Source organism: Equus quagga, chromosome 11, assembly GCF_021613505.1.
Source record: "Equus quagga isolate Etosha38 chromosome 11, UCLA_HA_Equagga_1.0, whole genome shotgun sequence".
NCBI lineage: Eukaryota > Metazoa > Chordata > Mammalia > Perissodactyla > Equidae > Equus > Equus quagga.
In genome coordinates, this window is record NC_060277.1 from 16,408,291 (window position 1) to 16,426,614 (window position 18,324).

The 18,324-nt window shown below is 37.7% G+C and overlaps 1 protein-coding gene across 1 annotated transcript in view; it reads left to right on the plus strand.

The window, feature by feature from the left end:
* The window catches only part of MAN1A1 (mannosidase alpha class 1A member 1), a 161,051-nt gene that overhangs the window by 85,611 nt on the left and 57,116 nt on the right, over positions 1-18,324 (plus strand). Inside the window, exon 6 of the mRNA XM_046676214.1 lies at positions 8,176-8,270. Coding sequence (XP_046532170.1) covers positions 8,176-8,270 — 95 coding nt within the window. The remainder of the gene's footprint in view (positions 1-8,175; positions 8,271-18,324) is intronic.

Genomic DNA, 18,324 nt, shown 5'->3' on the forward strand with positions numbered 1-18,324 from the left:
AACACCATGTGTGATACATTTAAGGATAATTCTAAGCACAAGAGCTATAGAGCCGTTGGTTTCCTCTCCTCTTCGGTGCATTTTTAACTTCCATATTTAATGCGTGTTAGAAGAGAGACAAATAACTTTCTATCATCGTACTAATTCCTTTTTCCCAGCTCCCTGCTGCCCCATTTATCTCTACGATAAATGTAGACTTTCTTCTTCAGAAAACACTTTTTTAAAGGACCCTAATTATTTCTCGAGCTGTTTCCTCTATCAGTCAGCCATTATAATGTGTCTTGGTGTTGTCATTTAGGTATCTTTACCCTTCCAACTCAGGAAAGTTCCATAACCAATGAGAACTACTGCCTTTCTCCCTGCTCCATTTCTCAGAACCCTGGTGATCCAGAAACCCTTCCTCTTGTAGAAGGGAGGCACTAAGATCCTAAGGGTTGGGACATCCCTGAGATGTCTGATGTGCTCTTGTAACCAACCTTTAACTTCTCTCCCTGATATTTAAGGTCATTAGCTTATTTCGTCTGTTTCTTTCTTACCATTTTCTAGAACCTATTAATCCAGCTCTCTGCCCTGCTCTCTGTCAGGCTCCTTCCTCTCCCCTTTTGCGTTATCTCCTGTCCTCTGCTGCATTAACCCAGAGTGTGTGCACAGACATGTACGTACCTACCCCCAAATAAACACACGTCTGCACCCAGACAAGTGCCACCTCTCCAATCTTACCTCTCCTGTAAGACCTAACTCACTGTCTCTTTTTGTTGTATTCCCATAGCTCCAGCCTATATCACTAATTTATTCTCTACTGCTATGTTGGTTCGTATTATTTTACAGTGTTGTGTTTTATGTTTACGTGGTTTTCTATGGCTGACTTGCCTTCCCTGCTGCAAGCTCCTTCAGATCAGGGATCTTATTTTTTCCTATGTCTCTCTGTTATAGTCCTTATCACGTTGGGAAACATGTAGTAAGTGCTTCTTAAGTCTTAAAACCATATCCTGTGGAGCAGAAAAGTACCTCAGAAAGTGTCTTGTCTTGTGCCCTCATTTTACCAAAGAGAAAATTAGAGAAGTGGCGGAACTGGTGAGTAGCAGGCCCAGAAATAGAACTCGGTGCCCTGATGCCCTGTTCGGTATGCCTGTTACCGGGCACCTTGACCCTGGCTCAGGCTCAGGGAAATCACAGGACCAGTTGCAGGGTTCGGTAGCATTGGTTGCTGCCCACGTGGGTACTGGGGGTGTCTACTTTGAGCAGCAACCTGAAATTCTCCCCAGTATTTCTCTTGATTTTTCATCTTGCCCTCTTAATTTTATAAAATCTTCCCCATTCAAGAGCTAGGGAATGAAATCAGAGCCCTCAGGGAAAAAAATCAGTATCCAGATACAACTTTATTCACTCATTTATCAACATTTATTCATTTTGACTAGGGGAGAGTATAAAAGCAAACAATTTTTTTTTAAATTTCACTAGCTGTTAATTTTTTCATGAGAATAAATATTTTAAAAGTTATCTAAGTTGAAAATGCCTATTCACTAGAGCATTCTATATCTAGATTTGTTAATTATACTTAAGCTTTTTCTTTCATACATTTCTTTCATACATTAGAAACTCAAGTCTAAGGTACAGTTACATCGATTCTTCTTGGTTGTAACTCATGGTTACTGGCAGGTTAGCATGCATCCTCTCTATTTTGAGTAAACAAGTTGGGGAAATCTTAGTGCTTTCCTTTTTCAGGAACATGAAGAACACGTTCTTCATCTAATTGCCTAAAGGCTAAAAACTGAATTGTACTGAATCACAGGGAAGAAAACAAAACCACTGACAAAAGTATTTATCTAATTAAATTTATAAATTTTTAAAGATGCAGTTCATAGTACAATTGAAAATTACAGCAAATAATTCTTTTAATTTAAAAAACTCAGTTTGGGGTTTTGCTTAATTAGAAAGAGAATGGGAAGATCAGAAAGAGGCAGTGAAAAAAAGATGTGTGCACACACACATGCAAGGAACTCACAGGAGTGAGTCCCTCTAGATCAAAAGAATTACATGTATCTGAGATGGCATGAAGCTGGCATGCACTTGGCTGTAGCTGTCATCTAACCATCCCACATCAGAGCATTTAACTAGAATAGGGCTTCTCTGAACCTTAGTTTCTTCCTCTGTATACCAAAACTATGGAACTAGACAACCTTTGATTCCTCTTCCAGCTGTAAGTTTCTCCTGGATTAACTATTTTTATAAATCTTTATTTGAATATTTAAACCATTAGAGGTTCCACCCTAAATTGAAAAGCCAGAGTAGCTCAATAAGTACTTATTGGTTGAGTGATTAAATTTTGCCTATTTTATGTGCATTAATCAACTCAGCTAACGATATGTAGGTTATTTGAGTTATTTTCAGCCAAAGATATTTATCATATCTGTGGCATCTTCTGCTGAAAGCTTTATGTAGCGAAAATGAGTAATAGGTAAACCCTGCTTATACTAATGGGAAATTAGCTTTTGATCTTTTAACAGTGAGGTTTTTCAGCATGAACATTTGAAGAAAACCTTTGATATTGATTATACATTTCAAACTGAAGCACGTCTGAACTGAAACTGGTGCTTTCCAGAGCTGTCTGTTCTTATTCATTCCTTCTTCCCTTCCTCTTTGCTCTGGCATGTAAATATTCTTGTACAGTTCTTCAGGGATCTGCAAACTAGAAAGACACGGGAAGCCATACATCTTGTCTACGTCCTTGTCTAATCCTATCTGTAAGGGTAAAATAAGAAGATAATTGTTGTTATTTGATAGATTCTAAAGTCTGAAGTTTTTGAAACATTGATCAAAAGCAGCAGTAAAACTGTGATGATGTTACTTAAGTGTAATGAAAAGATAGTTTGGGTGTAGTTATTTCGAAATTCTTTAGACTCTAAAAGTTTTTATTTAAACTTATTTGTTAGTTACACGCTTGAAAGATTAGTTTAGAAGCTGTTTCATCATATGGTACCATCACTTCTTTCAGCAAATTCTATTAATTTTCATTTTTGCTATGAATATAATCAGCATCTCTGTAATGCAGAATCTTTTTGAAGATTCCTATTGGGTCACAAGATGTCTGCCCATCTCAAACTGAGTGTACAAGTTGCACAAAAACTCTATTTAAGTTTAATGGTCATTTTTTTAGAAAAGAAAATGTCTTCTATTATCAGCATGAGTTACATTTTATTAACTGTCATTTTTCATCTTGCCCTCTTAACTTTATAAAATCTTCCCCACCAAATGTAAGTAGCAACAAACCTTGGAAACCAAGATTCACTAAGAATTGGGTGGCAAATTAGCATTTTCTACCTTTATAAGAAAATGGTAATAATTTTGCTATTTTGCCAGTCTCATTTTAGTACTAGCTTTGTGACTTCTGAGTGCTAGTTTTTCCAGTGATAAATCAAAAGTAGAAATTATCGGCCCTGGTCTCCCATTTCACTGGGGAAACTGAGAACAAGAGAAGTTAAGTGACAGGCCCAGGCATCCCGTGGAAGCTGTAGGAGAGCCATCCTAGGATCCACGTTCTGGCCCCATCCATCAGGCCTGCCCCATTTGAAGGAATATGAAGTATCACTTAGTAAACTTTTTGTGCTCATTTGCTTTTCTGCACATTATCCAAAATGTGCTGGTTAAACCTTAACTGCCCTTTAGAATGACTTGTAACATTTCTCCTTTATTCTTTTAACAATATTAACTTTATAAGCTAGTTTGGAATTTTATCACATACTCACCAATTTAGGTAGAAAGATGTTTTCTTTGAGAATCTGGATTCCTCCTCCAAGTAACCTCTCCTCATCTCTCAGGAGGAAGTAACAAATCAAACATTAAGAATTGGAATTGACTCAAGCTCACGTTTGATTTCATTTAAAGCATCAATAGGTTAATTAATGTTTTCATCTGAAACTGTTTTGTAATTGTGTCCAAGATGGAGACTCCAGAACACTTGACATAATTATTTGCAGACAGTAGAAACCAGTGGAATAGGATAGAGCACTTTGCAAACAGTAGAATATCAATGGTTTCTCATTACACTGCCCCAGTGTGTTAATCTTTGATCGATTTATTCATTTATTAAATTAACATGTATTGAGTACTAGTTACTTTGCAGGATACTAGGTATATGGATATACCAACTAACAACACAAAGTTCATGCATTCATGAAGCTTACGTCTAGTGGAGTTGTCAAACATTTAACAAGAAAGCAAATAAGATAATTAGGGGCCTGGCCCCGTGGTGTAGCAGTTAAGTTCATTGGCTCCACTTTGGCAGCCCAGCATTCATTGTCTCAGATCCTGGGTGCAGACCTATATACTGCTCATCCAGCTATGCTGTGGCAGCATCCCACATACAAAATAGAGGAAGACTGGCATAGATGTTAGCTTAGGGACAATCTTCTCAAGCAAAAAGAGGAAGATTGGCAATGGTTGTTAACTCAGGGCCAATCTTCCTCACCAAAAAATAAAAATAAAAAAATAGTTAGGATGTGATAAATAGTGGGATGGAAATAAACAAAGTGATATGATAACCAGTAAATGAGAACTGCCAGCTTTATGTGGGGTTGTTAAGAAAGACCTCTCTTCTGCAGATTCCTGAAGTTAAGCATGAGCTAGGCTTGTGAAGAGCTAGGGAAAGAGCTTTGCAGCCAAAGGAAACAGCAAAGGCAAAAACCTTGTGATGGGAAGGGCCACTGCTTCCTGTTAACTGAGATTATACTTATCTTTCCAATCACTACTGATAGGAAAACTGTGGTGATAGCAATAATTTTAAATACAAAATGGCCTAATCTGGGTTGGATAATAGGCAATGAAGGAGAAATGGAGGTCTTTTTCTCTACCTTTAGAAAGAAAAGAAAATTACTTGGGGATACAAGAGATTAACACAAGAGAACATTTAGCTTTCTGTAATCAGATGCCACCTTGTGTGATGCCTTTTGTCACTGTAGGAGTTCACAGAAGGCAAAGATTTCAGCCTGGCATTGACTTGACCTGGGCCTTGAAGAATGGGTGAATTTGGATTGGCCAAAAGGAGACAGAAAAGGGTGTTTGGGGATGAGAGAATTGTGTAAATAAATACACACTAAGGTGGCACGACACACACACAGAAAAAGGTAATTATGCAAGAAGATGGAAGTGTTAACTAACCTTATTGTGATAATTATTTCACAATATATGCAGGTATTAAATCATCACATTGTACACAGTGTTATATGTCACTTTTATCGCAAGAAAGCTGGGGGAAAGACATTAAAAAAAGAGATATTAAAGTGGACTGAACTTGAATGAGTGCTTGAGACTATGAAGACTCAAGCTGGAGCCAGAGTGGTCTTTGAGAGAACAGAAGATAATAAATTGGTCTGATTCATAGAGGTCATTGGAAAGTCAGTAGATCAGTTTTGACCTGATGTTTTAGACAACAGAGGGAATCATTATGGTTTCTTGAACAAGAAAGTTGTATTATAAAAAGAAAAATTTGTAATATAGATGCAGATTGATTAATGGAGACAGGAGGGGAAATCCTGGAGAATGAGAGACTAGGTAAAAGGACCTTCGTTTTGTGTGTATGTATGTTTGTGTATGTGTGAGGAAGATTCATGCTGAGCTAACATCCATTGCCAATTCTGCTCTTTTTTTGCTTGAAGAAGATTAGCTCTGAGCTAACATCTTCGCCAATCTCCCTCTACTTTATATGTGGGATGCCTCCACAGCATGGCTGATGATTGGAATAAGTCCACAGCTGGGATCCCAACCCATTAACCGTGGCCGCCAAAGCAGAGCATGTGGAACTTTAACCACTCAGCCATTGGCCAGCCCCCAAGGACCTTCTTTTTTATCATGCCACTTCATTGTACCCAGAGAAGAGAATATGGACTATGCTCTTATCATGGAAAGGGAATGAGCTGTATATGAGACATTTCAGGGAAATTAACATTGATACTTGATGACTGAAGAGCGATAAATCAAAAGTCAAAATGCATTTTCTCTTGAGCCCCAGGAACTAGCTGAACAGTAGTGTCAGTGATGGAACTGGGGGAAGTTTGCCTGGGACATTAAATGATTATTTCATCCTGAGCATGTTAAGTCTCAAAAGACAACAAGACACGCAAATTGTGATGTGAGCATGCAAGCGTGAGTTCAGAACTGGAGCTAAAATGCAAAGTTGAATTTGGGAGTGCAAACAGGTGATGAGAACTGAGGACTTAGCTCTTGAGAATGAATGCTTATGATTAAGAGTGTGTGTATTGGGGGGCTGGCCCTGTGGCCGAGTGGGTAAGTTCGTGTGCTCCGCTGCAGGCGGCCCAGTGTTTCGTTGGTTCAAATCCTGGACGCAGACATGGCACTGCTCATCAAACCACATTGAGGCAGCGTCCCACATGCCACAACTGGAAGGACCCACAAGGAAGAATATAGAACTATGTACCCGGGGGGCTTTGGGGAGAAAAAGGAAAAAAATTAAATGTTTTTAAAAAAAAAAAAAAGAGTGTGTGTATTGGGAGGAAGGGACACACACACACACACAGATAGAGAGAGAACCTGAGTAGAAGGTACCAAAACAGTAGTTGAAGAAAAGCCAAGACTAGAAGAAATTTCATGCAGTAAATAGGGAAAGCTCTTGAGGAAATCCCTTTATCATTAGCACCATAAAAACTACAACTCCCCTTTTAGAGTGATTACTACGTGTCCTAGGTCTTTAAATATAATAGTGCATTCATTTCTTTCCACAATTTTTAAAATAGTAAACACTATTGTTATTCGCATTTTATAGATGAGGAAGTTTAGGCACAGAGAGATTAAGCCATTTGCCCAAGATGAGGCAATGTGAAGAAATGGAGCTGAGATTTGAGTACAGTCATTGTATTCAAATACAATCATTCAAAGCCTGCGCCCTTAACTCCCATGCCATATGTTTATAATATCTATGATGGTTTTTTTTTTTATTAATGTTATGATAGATTACAACCTTGTGAGATTTCAGTTGTACATTTTTGTTAGTCATGTTGTGGGTACACCACTTCCCCCTTTGTGCCCTCCCCCCACCCCCCCTTTTCCCTGGTAACCACCGATCAGATCTCCTTATCAATATACTAACTTCCACCTTTGAGTGGAGTCATATAGAGTTCGTCTTTCTCTGACTGGCTTATTTCGCTTAACATAATACCCTCGAGGTCCATCCACGTCTATGATGGTGTTTTAGTTACATAATTTGACTTCCATCTGATGTAAGTTTCTTGAAAAACAGTTAATTAATTAACAGTTTAAAAAGTTGGGTGGAAACTAGAAAGTCAACAGATGACTGGGCAGTGATTGGATAATCCCTTACAGCAGAAGAGAATTTGGAGATCTCTAGGGTAAGGCAGAGAAAGAGAAGGAAGAATATACTTCTTGGTCTATTTTTCTTTCTCCTCTCCTTCCACATACTATTAGTTCTTGAAACAGGAAATTATCCACTTTAAAGTTATAATAATTTGTCGAGAAAAATGGTACCTCTCTTTTTGAGCACTTTCTATATACTACAAATGTCTGTGTCCTTATTTGTAGATCAGGAATGTTAACTTTATCTAAATTGATTGTCTACCAAATTTTTACATTAAAACTCATTACTTTCTTAACTTTCATTACTAAATGCGAGTTAGATTCCAAAAGAGTAGGGTTTCAGAAATAGCATCAACATTGGTGTAACTGGATTACTTATTATAATACGTCTTTTTAAAACTCCTCCTTTCTCTGTGCACTAGTAAGTAGGTGAAGCTGGAACAGGACCCCACCTCCTGACTTTCAGTCCAGGACTTCTCTTCCAGCATCAATGGTTCTCCCCCTTGCTTGCACATGGGAATCACCTGACATCACCTATGGTGCTTTAAAAGATTCTCATCTGGAAGCCCCAAACCACACAAATTAGAATCTCAGGAGTGCGACCCAGGAATAAGTATTGTTCAAATCTCCCCCCATGATTCTAATGGGCAACCAAGATTGGGAATAAATTCCCCACAGTACGATGGCCCCTGGACCACTCTTGCTTTGCTAGGTAATTCTATTGTTTGAGAAATTTCTATTTTTTCATATAAAGAAAATTTTAAAGTAGAAAAGTGCTAAATGTGAGATAGTAGTACAGTACTTTTTGTTTTGCTTACAACAGTAGCTTACTTAACTGTTTTTTTTCAGATATTTCGAAAGAAAGCAGTGGAACTTGGGCTAAAATTGCTACCTGCATTTCACACTCCCACTGGAATACCTTGGGCATTGCTGAATATGAAAAGGTAAAACTCTTTGTTTTCAACAACGTATTTTAAGTTGGAATATTCAAGATTGTGGTCTAACAAATAGACACTGGATGGGTCATTACTTATGTGATGTCCGTGACTGACACCATTGGGAGTCTTGGCATCTGTCCTTCTGTTGGAAGCTATTAGTTCTTCAGTGTTCCGTGGCCTTAGATGGGTCCCTTCATGGGATAGCATGATCCTAACAGAATCATCCAAGACAAACATGATTTGAGGTTTTCACTATTTGATGGTGATGTTGCATCAGTGATACTGTCTCCCTCCATAGATTCCAAGAGTGTCACATTATCTTTAAAATTGTCATCAAAGCATTTCACTTTCATAGAAGCCAATTCCTAAGAGCGCTTCCCTCAGTTAAGCCGCTGGTCAGAGATATTGCAGAGACGGAACACTTGGACGAATCAGATCTCCCATGCAACAAGCTGGTGTGACGGAGACTAGAAGCACCTGAGCTGCCCAGCCTACAGTTACAAGGAGGGAAGGGAGCTGCTCCACTGACCCAGATCAGCCCAACCTTCTCAACCCATTTGGGTGGAGAACCCTCATGTGCCAAGTCTGTGGGAATGTGTCCCCAAGAAAAACCTGGGCTGAACAGCCTTTCCGGTATTCTCCTAGGGAGTAGTTTGAATTTTCATGATAGCTGGAGCACTTTGTTAATAGACAATTTTATCTTAAGCTTTCTCCTTAACTCTTTCTCCCCCATAAGTACTTAATGGCATATGTGCCTCTTTGTGATGATGATAGTGATGATGATGATAGCTGTTTATCATCATAAAATATGCAGCTTTGTTCTAGGCACTTTACGTGTATTACCACATTTAATCCTCACAACAACCCAAAAAGGTCAGTACTGTTCTTGTCTCTATTTTACTAATAAGGAACTCAAGTCACAGAGAGATTGTCATTTGCCTAACATCCTACTGTATGTAAACTGTAGAGCTAGCATATGGACTTAGATGTTTATAAACAGCTTTCTTGTTTTAGAAATGCCAAGAAGATATACAGGGTGGTTTGGCAAGATTAGTGTGCATTTCTTCTTAATTGTTTATTTTTGTGACATTCTTTCCTAAAATTAATCATGAGAAATCATGAAATTAATTATTTGGTTAATCAGTTAAAGATGGTTTGTTTTCATTTGTATGTTATATATCTATACTTTGAAATCACCCTGTACTTGTCTATAATTGTGTGTGTGTGTGTGTGTTTGGGGGGCAGGGGTGTTAAGGCAGTGAGATGGGGAGAGTCCACACCATTGGGCCGTGTTAATTGAGGTAGTTCCCTATTGTAGAAGGTGACATCTCAGGATCCATTTTGTCTTTCGAGGTCCTCAGGCTTTCTCTGTCAGGTTGAAGATCATGGCACAGGCTGCATGGTCTTAAGACAGGACTGGGTCTGCGGTTGGCTGGGAGGCAGCATGGCGTTTGTTTAGAGGCCCATGAGTTTTTTCTTTGGCTCATGTAACCACGTATATAACCTTCCATGTCTTCAGACTTTCTATTTACAGATAGTATTCTGACCTAGAAACTACTCTTTCTGAAATAAAATCTGGTTACAAAAACGCTGTAAGCATTTAACACATTCTTTTCCTACCTGCCCTCGGAGAAGACTGATATGTGTCTGGTAGTCCAATCGCGCACTGAGTTAATTGGTTATCTAGAGACCTGGTTCCAGGTGTTTTACAGCTGTTGTAGGTTTCTCTTTAGAGCCATCATTTCAGATCTCCAGGCTGATTTGTAAACTGGAAGTTAGGCTCCTTTCATAGTTCTTTCGTGAACCTTTTCAAGTTCACAGGCCACTTTGAAATTCTGATGAAACATAGCGATCTCATAAAATGCATGTTCTGAGTACACATATTTTTACATAATTTCCAAAAGCAATCAGTACCATATGAGCCCACCTTGGAGCTAAGGACCGCAAGTTTAAAATACTGGAATGAATGTTCACCCAACATTCTACTCTAAGATTCCGTGGAGCTAGTTCTTAATGCTTCCTGGAAGGTCATGAACTTGGGTAACGTCCTACTAAAACTAAGAGAGACAGGTGTGGGCCTACATCTTTGCAAAAATTCAGTCAGTTATTGTGAGGTGCTGACATCATTTAGTTAGTTCTAGCCTCTTGAATTAAGCATAAGAAATTGGATTATTTTAAAGCATATTTCTCTCTACTTAGTGTTTATTTCTAATGGCCAAGAGGATTTTTTCCTTAGTTAAATCTATCCTTAGTGTATAATGGCGATATTTTTCAGTACATAAAGGAAAACTTCTAAAAACTATTAAATACTGAATCCTCTATTATCTTTATATCTATGCCTCTTGAAAATTCATTAACCAAGGCCTTCAAGTTTTTTATAAGACTCTATTTTACATTAGAACTTTTTAATTTCGAAGATTACAGAAAATTGTATATAGTGAAAAATATGTGTCATTTCCTTTATGTATTCTCTGATGTTTTCAGGTCAAACTGGAAGAAATTAGGTGACCATTTGAGAGCTGATAGGAACAGTTTTAATTTCTTCCTGGCAACCTGTATGAATTTTTTTATTATGTGTTTTATCCACTCTCAATCCTATTCACTAAATAGCAGTGACTTACCCAAATTCACACAATAGCCTTGGCAAAGGGAGTAGTAATATCCATCCACTATCCCTTTGCCTGATCAAGTACGCTTATCAAATCCACTCTCCTTCCAGCTGTGAGGCTGTTTATCATCTTAAAGAATCTCTAGGGGAAGAAAACAACATTTCATATTTCTCTGCAATAATTACGTTTCAGGGTGTGCTGTTGTGATGTCAGCCTGTCCATATATGCTGCTTCCTCTGAATCTGTACTTTCAGAGTGTGGGCCAAGGGATGAGGGGTAGCTGGCATGGAGCTTTCTAGTTTTTTGAAGGCTGTCACCAGTAGAAGTTTCAAAGGAGAGGGGAAAAAATATGTCTAGCAGAATCATATTTTCTTAATTACCTTCTCAGAATAGAGGAATGTCTGTAGAAGGAGGCCCAAGAGAAAAAAAGTGCTTGAGGATGGTTTTTAGAATAACTGCGTATTCACTGTTGACTGGCTTTGAAACTGTTGGCCACAATTGTGATGAGAAAGGCATAGAAGATGCTGTCTGTAATATCATAATTCTGCTCTTCCTTCTTAATTTTGAAAATAGTTTTGGCTGCTGCTCTTTGCCTATACCTATATGTTAACAAAAATGTGAACTTACTGCTATTATCTGTTTACCTCCCTCTAGTATTCAGGTTATTGCCTTGAGATAATTGGTTTCTTTACTTTTTTTTTTTTTTGTAAAAAATAAGCATTTATTTTAGGCACTGCTGTGACAAAGGCTCTGTGCTAGGTCCTGGAAAGATTTTCTGCTTCTCTTCACTTGATTTAAAAAGAGAACAGAATGGTCCTTCCGTCAGAGTAGTCACAGCCCAGTGGTAAAGCAGAATGTATATCTTACATGTTATATTATCCACTCGCTCATGTAATTGACAAAACATGATGCCAAGGAGAGATAATAAGAACTCACCAGGTTGAATTTAAAGCAAGCAGTATTTTGAATTGGGGAGGTTTATGCATTTGGAGCCAAAACACCAATAAGCCAAATTGGATTTCAGAATCTGTGCAAATGAGAATAGCAGAGAACCTAAATAATTCACCCATATTCTACATTACGAACTCTGCCCCAAACTCTGTTCAGAAAAAAATATTTTATAATTATCTCTTCTGCTACATCCACAATAAATTCTTAAATCAAGAGCTGCTCTGTAAATTGTAAGTTAATCAGAATTGTCATTTAATAGCCAGTGGTAATTTGATTGAACCAACGCCTAGGCGTTATCCACAGTACCCGATGAGACCAGAGTGCTGGCTTCACTGATAGGATGGTAGAATGAAGATGCATAAGCTACATACCACCCCTTCCAAAAGGAGAGCATTGCCTATTTAACAGATCAAATTTTGGTAGAACTCAATTTCTCTAATGTGAAAATGTCAAAATTTGGTGTCTGATCTTGTTATTACTCTTATCAAGAGGCCCTATGCATTTTTCTCTCCAAATTAAAGCAGAAAAATCTCCTCTGTGATTTGTAAAATCAAGCATTTCACCATTGTCATATTTCTAGGTATAATTCAAGTCTGGGTAGAGAGTAAACTTACTAGATTTGGGGTTTTCTAAAGTGTTCTTAATTTAAAATAATATAATTAATATTCCCATTATTCGTTTCCATCACAGGGCATCCAGTCTGGGCATTCCTAATACTTATTCTGTCTTTCTTGATGAATGAGTTAGTTTTAGCCATAGACTATTTTATCACTTGTTTCTCTGCGGATTTCTGAGCTGACACCTCCCTAATGGTTACATTAGCTTAGCAGAACTGTTTACACCATGTGCGATGACTGTGCATGTTAAGGAATGTGCTGGGAAATGACTGATCTGCATTCCAGCTCTCGTTAGTCAGCAAGGTGATGAATGAGCACAAATCCCTCACCTGTTTTTATTTCCTGCTTTGTAAAGCTTTATTTACTGACTACTCTAATTATCCAATGCAAATGCGTACTATGTCATTAGTTACCTTGCACTTTGTGTTATTATAATTAAATAGCAAATTGCTTTACTTTAACTGAAATGGGGGCTTAATTAAGAATAGTACATAGCTTAATGTTTTCTAATAGTGAAAGATTATCTTGTGTGAAGCATACAGTATGTATATTGTAACAAAAGGCTATAGTCCATTTATTGGGTTTCTTAATATTTTGGTGGTGTAAAATGCTTAAGTATTAAATTATAGTTGGTTAGTTTTAATAGACATAAACTATGAAAGACAGTCTAATTAGGTTAAATATTTTAAAAATATTTTCCATATATCTCCCTGTGTTTTTACTTGACAGTTGAAATATAAATTTCTGCACTATGAAATTTGTAACCATTTTTTAAAGTATGGTTTCAAATTTGAAAGAAGTGTATTATGTTTTAAAATAAAGCAGAGTACAATTTCATATTTTAACGTCATAAGAATAATATAAAAAATAGCAAGAAATAAATTCTATGAATGTGAGCAAACTTATTTAATGATTTGCTAATATTCTAAAAGGCAAAATAACACTTAGTTATCCTAAAAAATGTTCTATAGCAGTGATGTAGACTGAGCATAAAATCAGGGCTGCATCTCACAATTTATCTTTTATTTATGTGTTTTACGGATCTGTTAAGAATTCAGAGATAAGTTCTACCAACTCTAGAAACGTAGAAAAGAAGTTACAGTCTTTCCAAGTATTTTAAGCTAACCTGCTTTGTGTTTTTATTTTTTTTCCTGGATTGGATGTTTTCTTATATTAGATTTCCCTCTTTTATCTGTTTTAATTCATTTGGCCATTTATACTTTTCTGGAAATAGTAATAACCATACCTTAAGGTTTTAATACTGACATGCACGAAGTTATTCATATTAGACATTAGAATATTACTACCATAGTTAAAGCTGCTATTTATTAATATTGTCAATATAGCTCTTGACCTTGGATAATTCACTTAACTGAGTTTTTCTTCTCATAAGTAAAACTAAAATAACAACAGTAATAGTATCTATCTTGATGACCTCATAAGACTTTTGTGGAAATCTAATGAATTAATACATAAAAGATTAATCATTGCAAAGTGCTATGAAATAAGTATAAATTGGAATTATTGCTTGGCGTCTTGTTCTCAATTTTCGTTATAAAATAGTTTATATACGGTGTACGATAAAATAGTGTATAGCTAGAACTAACTTGCTTCTGATGCCTTTTTAGGGTAATCTTCAGTTTTTAAACTACTCAGTGCTTCAAACACATTCTCAAGCTCAAGTCCCATTTTCCTATGTCAGGAAGAGATATGGTATTGCTGGGAATAAGCTGGGAATGTGGAGAGAATGTCTCTGTAGTCCATGCAGGATAGTGGTGGTTCCGTGCTCAACCATTTTTTATCTTTTAAGTTATTTTGGAATCAACCTATAGGGTCAAAACTCATTTCCTTTTTAAAAGTGATATTTAATGGTAAATTCTCTCCTAGGAACAGGAGCTCTTCAATCTATAAGATGTAAGAAGAGTGTGAGGCAATAAAATGTAATGTTCTTTTCCCAAGTCCTGCATGCTAGCTAGTACTTAATTAACATGATACAAACCTAGTCTGTGAAAAGTTGTGCGTATCCTTGCTATAAACATCCACATAGCCCTGTTTCCTACTTCTTAGGCTGTCCTACTTCTAGGAAGGGTCTGACTGCTGTGGTTATTTTCTATCAGTGATTCGCAGCGTTCCCAGTGCTTTAGAATAACTGGGGCATTTAAAAATATTGCTGCCTCCCTTCCCCAATTGGTTTCAGTTGGCTTGGAGTAAGGTCCTGGCATTTTTCAAGGCTCCTCAGGTATTCCAGCATTCAGCTAGGATTGAGAATCCCTGCTTTAAGTGTAGTGTTTATATCCTGAGGAAACCTTCTTTTCTCTTCTCAGTTACCTTTGAGAACAATTCCCTGCCCATTCATAGTCAATTTAATTATTGATATATAGAAATATTAGAAAGTTAGAAATATTGAAAATACCCAGCTTAAGTAGAACAGTGGTTCTCAAACTTCAGAGTGTGTAAGAATTGCCTGGAGAGCTGGTTAAAACACAGATTGCTGGGCCCCACCCTCGAGTTTCTGATTGGGCAAGTTTGGGGTAAGGCTCAAGAATTTCTAACAGGATCCCAGCTGATGCTGCTGGTCCAAGGAGAACCATTGTAGCGTAAGACATGCCTGAGCCAAGAGAGCTGTTTAGATTCTTAAATCTCAGAGCTGCTCAGTGAGGCAGCCAACTCCAAAAATCCGGGGGAGTGGGGAGGAGGGGGGAACAGGGGGAGTATCTGTTTCCATGATTAATTTACTTTTGTTAATAATTGCCCATTTTCGCTTAACTCTGAGCAGTTTGTTGCTACTTCTGGAAAGCAGCTATTTCCAGGCATTAACTACCCAAAAAAGAGTTCATATGTCCTTTTTTCCCTTGCACTATTTTTTTTTTTTCTAAATCCAATGAGACTAGAAAGCAAACTTTGGGCCATTTTAGTGTAGAGGGAGGGAAAAAAGGCATTTTGAATTAAGGACTTGAGGGTACCTGTTTGACAGCCATGTCGGGAAAGCCATTCTTGTGGCTTCCAGCAAAACGACTTTATTATAAGCAGCTGGTGACCTGGCCCTATACCTGAGGGCACTGCAGGGTCGAAGGCAGGAGGCAGCTCATCCTCCCTCCAGAGGAGGAGGTAAGCTAGGCTTCTTCTGGATCCTTGAATCCTCTCACCAAGCTTCAGATCACTGCATCTGTACCAGGTGCTCAGGAGCATGACCAAACTCAAGGCATTTATTTATTGCAAGTGGACAGTAAGGGTGGCAATATTTAATTGAAGTATACTTTGTGTACAGTCTCCTTTATTGAGACTTAAAGGACAAGCAATTCTGAGCAAAGGATGCTGTGCCGTTTCTTAGTCACGCATTGTGAGGAGGCAGGAATGTGAAGAGCCTGGGGTGCCTGAACTGTTCCTTTCTTCCTCCCGCTCTGGTCATAATTGAAGTTAATGCCCAGGTAAATGGGGCATTGTCTTTTATTCCCTGGAGGAAGGAGCAGAGGTCTGTGTCTTTGAACACAGGTTCTAGCAATTCTGATTACTTTGCCACATCACCTCTCCCTCTTTCTCCATGAATTCCCATCTGCCACGACCACTTCTTTTTTTAAAAAAAAAAAAAGAAAAAAAACTTTATTTTATTTTTTTTAAGATTTTATTTTTTCCTTTTTCTCCCCAAAGCCCCCCAGTACATAGTTGTGTATTCTTCGTTGTGGGTTCTTCTAGTTGTGGCATGTGGGACGCTGCCTCAGCGTGGTCTGACGAGCAGTGCCATGTCGGCGCCCAGGATTCGAACCAACAAAACACTGGGCCGCCTGCAGCAGAGCGCGCGAACTTAACCACTCGGCCACCGGGCCAGCCCCGGAACTTTATTTTTTTTAATTGCGATTCATAATAGTTTACATCATTGTGACATTTCAGTTGTACATTATTTCTTGTCTGTCACCACTGACCACTTCTGCTGTGCTTCGGTGAGGCAGTGGCAGAAAACTGACGTGTGAATGCAGTAAACTGGCTGACGTTTTACTTAAACATGGATTAGATAATGAAAAAAGCGATTTTTTCTATACTTCCATAAGGTCCTGCATTTAAGGCTAAATTACAGCATGTGAGTAATTAAAAGTGCAGAAATTTGTCAAAGGTGATGTGTAGACAGTTTAGAGACAGTCTATCCCAAGAGGATTGTTTGCATCTCTTAAAAAATGACTTGGGATATATGGGAAGTCTGTTTGAAGGGGCCTTCATCCTCAATTTTTGTTAGGTAGAGCCTTGGTACAAAAACTATGAGACTGGATTGTTAAATATGACCACTACTTTCCCCACAGCTAAATCTCCATGGTTTAAGCAGTTAACACACCAGGAAAATTTTGTTTAAGGACAATTATAGTTATTTGAATGCAACAAAGTCAGAGTGCCTCTCATCTCGAGTTTTTGAAATACACAAAACTAGTGTTTTACAGATTCAGCTTTTTTCAGTGTAGTCACGAAATTGGTGGCAATCAGCCTTGGCAATTTGAAATGTAGTCTGCGTACAGAGCTTAGATTAGGAGCACATCGGAACACATAATTCATACCGTGCTTTTACAGGTCAGCAGTGGAATAATCTTTTCAAGGAGCTTGCTGTCCTGGGTTTTTAATGAAACAGCAATCAATTTTCCTGTGATTAGTCTCAAGACCAGGCTCACGTTATTAGTATGGGGCAAACTTTTCGAATATCTAATTAATAAAGTTTAATTTAGAAGTTTATGAAATTATTTGAATAGGTATTTGAAAATCAGCCTAGATATCAAGGCGTTTTCTCAACCCTTGTAATTGTTAATCATTGTAAATATTCAGCTAACTACATTGAATCTTTCAGGGGGAATTGGAAGGTCAATATAAAATGTTTATACTACAGCCAATAATTTTTAAAGACCTCACAATCTCAGTGGGTATATTAACCACTCCATGTTTCCTACTTGTGCCTTAGTAGCTGCAGTTGATCTGTTCTGAAAAATGGGATGAATAATAATTGATTGCAGTCTCTTTTATTAACTAGAAAAAGAAAAGTGATGGAAAATAGTAAGAATTAATTGTAATTTACTAATCTGGAAATTAATGTGCAGCTGGGCATGAGTACAGGCAGTGCAATTTGGTGATTTAGCAGTCATGGCAAATTATCTTCATCTGTAAGGTGGAGAGTTGCTGGCTTTCCTTTATTTGATTTTCAGTAACAGACCCAGTTTCAGAAAGACTTTGTGTGAATGTTCATCTTGCCCTTTTATCCTAGAAATGTCAGCTGGAGGTTAGCATTATTAATTAACTCTCGCTTTCCCTCTTTGTCATGTCATGCTATAGTTTTTATGGAACATTTGTACAAAACAGTGATTACTGGTAATTGACCTGCATATGTTGAATAGTCTTAAGATGCTACTGAGAGTTTAATGTACCTTGTAAATTGAGAGGCTTCCAATTAAGTCGAGTTCTTGAGATAATCACTTTCAAAACTAATCAAGTAATAGGACATTAGTAAAGCTCTTATTGACTTAATTGTGACAAATTAATAAACAGACCTAGTGCAATTACTGTAATGGCTTTATCAGTGAGCAGTTTTCCAAAATTTAAGCATAAATCTATTCTACCCCCTGGAAGTATAATAAAAGTTACATATGCCACTTTAGGTGGATATCATTTCCAGTAGCTGTGAGTACATTGTACAAATGGCTTGGATTTTTTCTTTCTTTCTTTCGAAATATGATTATGCTTGTTTATTTCAAAGATCGGTGAATCTACTTGCTGAGCCCTTAAAGCATATGCATCTGTAAGAGAGCTTCTATATGTCTTGGCCAAAACTATTACACACTCTTGTGTTCTCTTAACTCTGCTTTTCTATGCCTGGGCCCTTGGGTTAATGCCCTCTGAGAGCTATAGAATGTC